The sequence below is a fragment of the Gloeophyllum trabeum genome (genome assembly GCF_000344685.1).
Source record: "Gloeophyllum trabeum ATCC 11539 unplaced genomic scaffold GLOTRscaffold_00012, whole genome shotgun sequence".
NCBI lineage: Eukaryota > Fungi > Basidiomycota > Agaricomycetes > Gloeophyllales > Gloeophyllaceae > Gloeophyllum > Gloeophyllum trabeum.
This window is the reverse complement of record NW_006920421.1, coordinates 882,128-884,315: the sequence shown is the minus strand read 5'-3', so window position 1 is coordinate 884,315 and position 2,188 is coordinate 882,128. Positions and strand designations below refer to the sequence as shown.

Here is a 2,188-nt window from a genome sequence, read left to right as displayed (position 1 = left end):
TATCTAGCAAGTGCCTCCGCTCAACCCAACCTGGAATCCAGCTCCCGCCCACCGACCCGAGTGATCACCATTGCCGGACCAGCAGGTGTTCAGGATGTCGGTAGCCAGGCTCTTCAGAGTGGCCCCGTCCGTCTTGCCACCGAGCGCGTCGGCGCCTGTCGACTTGGTGTTGGCCGTCATCGTAACCGTGCCGACGTTGCCGTTCGTATTCAAGTACGCAACCTGGCAGCAGTAAGAGCCGCCGCCCTGCCAGTGGCTGTGGCTGAGGCAGCTCGACCCGAAGCCAAAGTCCCCGTCCCTGCCGGGGATGCCGAAATCCTTCTGGTTCGTGTTGATGTTGAAGTCAAAGGACCGGAGCGCAACAGCAGCGAGGGCTGTGGTGAACAAGCGCTGTCGGCCTCATTTCCAGTTTGCGAATATCTTTGCTGAGGAGCGAGGCTCTACGGCCAGACCTTGTTGCCCGAATAACGCGAAGCATTTCTGTTTCATTCACAATCCGGCAGGGCCACAACGCAAAGCGAGGGCAGCAAGGAGACAGGATCAGACACAAGTCCACGGGGGGAAGAGTCAGGTCGTAAGATAATGCGGAGATTGACGCTGGGCTATACACTGTATACAGTGCTGCGCCAGAGGACATCGTGTGAGCAGATTTCTAGTATGCCAGTAGGGTAAGACGAAAGTCGACCAGTTATTTCCCTCATTCCCGCGAGATCATTGTCCACTCCTAGTATGAGTGTAGCTACCAGATACATGGGCGGCTAGATGAGGTTCAAACTTCAGACATAGTACTACGTGACGCTACAGCTGGGATGAGGCCTAAATGTGTCTTGCCCTATACGGTAACTGTTGTGGCATTGCTCATGACGACCTGGCACTTGAAGTTGAAGCTGAATTCATTCATCTGAGGCGCAGCATCCAAGCCTTCAAGTTCTTGTCCGAAGCTCGACGGAGGCGACGCTCGTCCGACATTACAGTTCGTCCTGAGAGGTCCTACCTCCAACTGGAATGAAACCAAAGGCTGCTTTGTTCGCCGGGTGCGAGGACCGCCCCTCCCTGCATCCTTGGCGCAGTTGCTTCAATTTGGCATGGGGACTGTCCGCTTCAAACAAGGCCGCGACTGTGAAGGTCACGAACGTAGTTAGTATCATACGTATATCCCCGAATCAACTCCTTCACACATCCAAACAACCTTGGACCGATCCCACCGTGCATTACGCTTCCTTTCAACGAAATCTTAGTCGTAAGGCGTACAAACTGAACCCATCGTACATGCAGCTCGTGAATCTGAAGACCCTCCGTTGATGCGCTGCCCCCCCCCCCCCTCGGCCCCAAATATTCACGAAGGGAGAAGCGATCTTCATGTACCTCAACTCGAGGACAACTAGATCATTCCAGATCATTAAATTGAATGGTTGATGCCCAGTCGGAGGTATCACTTTTCGGAAACCGGTCAGAGGCACCCAGCCATGAACAATGCGGACGTCTAGGTTCCAGCAGTATTGACCCTGCTGCTGGAATCATTCTGGACTGGACCATTTATCGCTTGTAGGGCACCCAGGGACAGTATAAAAGGACCTGTCATGCCTTCGACGCATACCCACGCAACTTGAAGAGTCATCAGCTCAGTCGCAAATAACTCTCAGCTGCTCTACAATACCGTATTGTAAGACTTTGCATTGTGATCCCTGCTCTCGTGTCATTCGCTAACACGCTTCCCTAGTTAAATATGCTCAGCCTGCGTTCTAGAATCCTTGCGGTCGCCTTCTCGGCACTCGTGCCGCTCGTCGCAGCCAGCCCTGCTGTGAGCCCCGGTGATGGTCGCGTGTACTGCGACCAGGGAGACAAGGGCGTCCCAAGAGCGTTTGCGCAGGACATAATCAACAACATCAACACGAACCAGAAGGATTTCGGCATCCCCGGCAGGGACGGGGACTTTGGCTTCGGGTCGAGCTGCCTCAGCCACAGCCAGGGCGGCGGCTCTTACTGCTGCCAGGTTGCGTACTTGAATACGAACGGCAACGTCGGCACGGTTACGATGACGGCCAACACCAAGTCGACAGGCGCCGACGCGCTCGGTGGCAAGACGGACGGGGCCACTCTGAAGAGCCTGGCTACCGACATCCTGAACACCTGCTGGTCCGGCAATGGTGATCACTCGGGTCGGTGGGCGGGAGCTGGATTCCAGGTT

General features: G+C 55.3%; 2 protein-coding genes across 2 annotated transcripts in view; one reads left to right on the top strand and one right to left on the bottom strand.

Annotated features, from left to right (window-relative positions):
• The window catches only part of GLOTRDRAFT_131902 (uncharacterized protein), a gene marked incomplete at both ends in the record, with an annotated part of 1,019 nt that extends 530 nt beyond the window's left edge, over window positions 1-489 (bottom strand). The window contains 2 exons of the mRNA XM_007870753.1: window positions 31-390; window positions 445-489. Coding sequence (XP_007868944.1) covers window positions 31-390; window positions 445-489 — 405 coding nt within the window. The remainder of the gene's footprint in view (window positions 1-30; window positions 391-444) is intronic.
• A 1,237-nt stretch (window positions 490-1,726) lies between these two features.
• The window catches only part of GLOTRDRAFT_131901 (uncharacterized protein), a gene marked incomplete at both ends in the record, with an annotated part of 1,305 nt that continues 843 nt past the window's right edge, over window positions 1,727-2,188 (top strand). Inside the window, one exon of the mRNA XM_007870752.1 lies at window positions 1,727-2,185. Coding sequence (XP_007868943.1) covers window positions 1,727-2,185 — 459 coding nt within the window. The remainder of the gene's footprint in view (window positions 2,186-2,188) is intronic.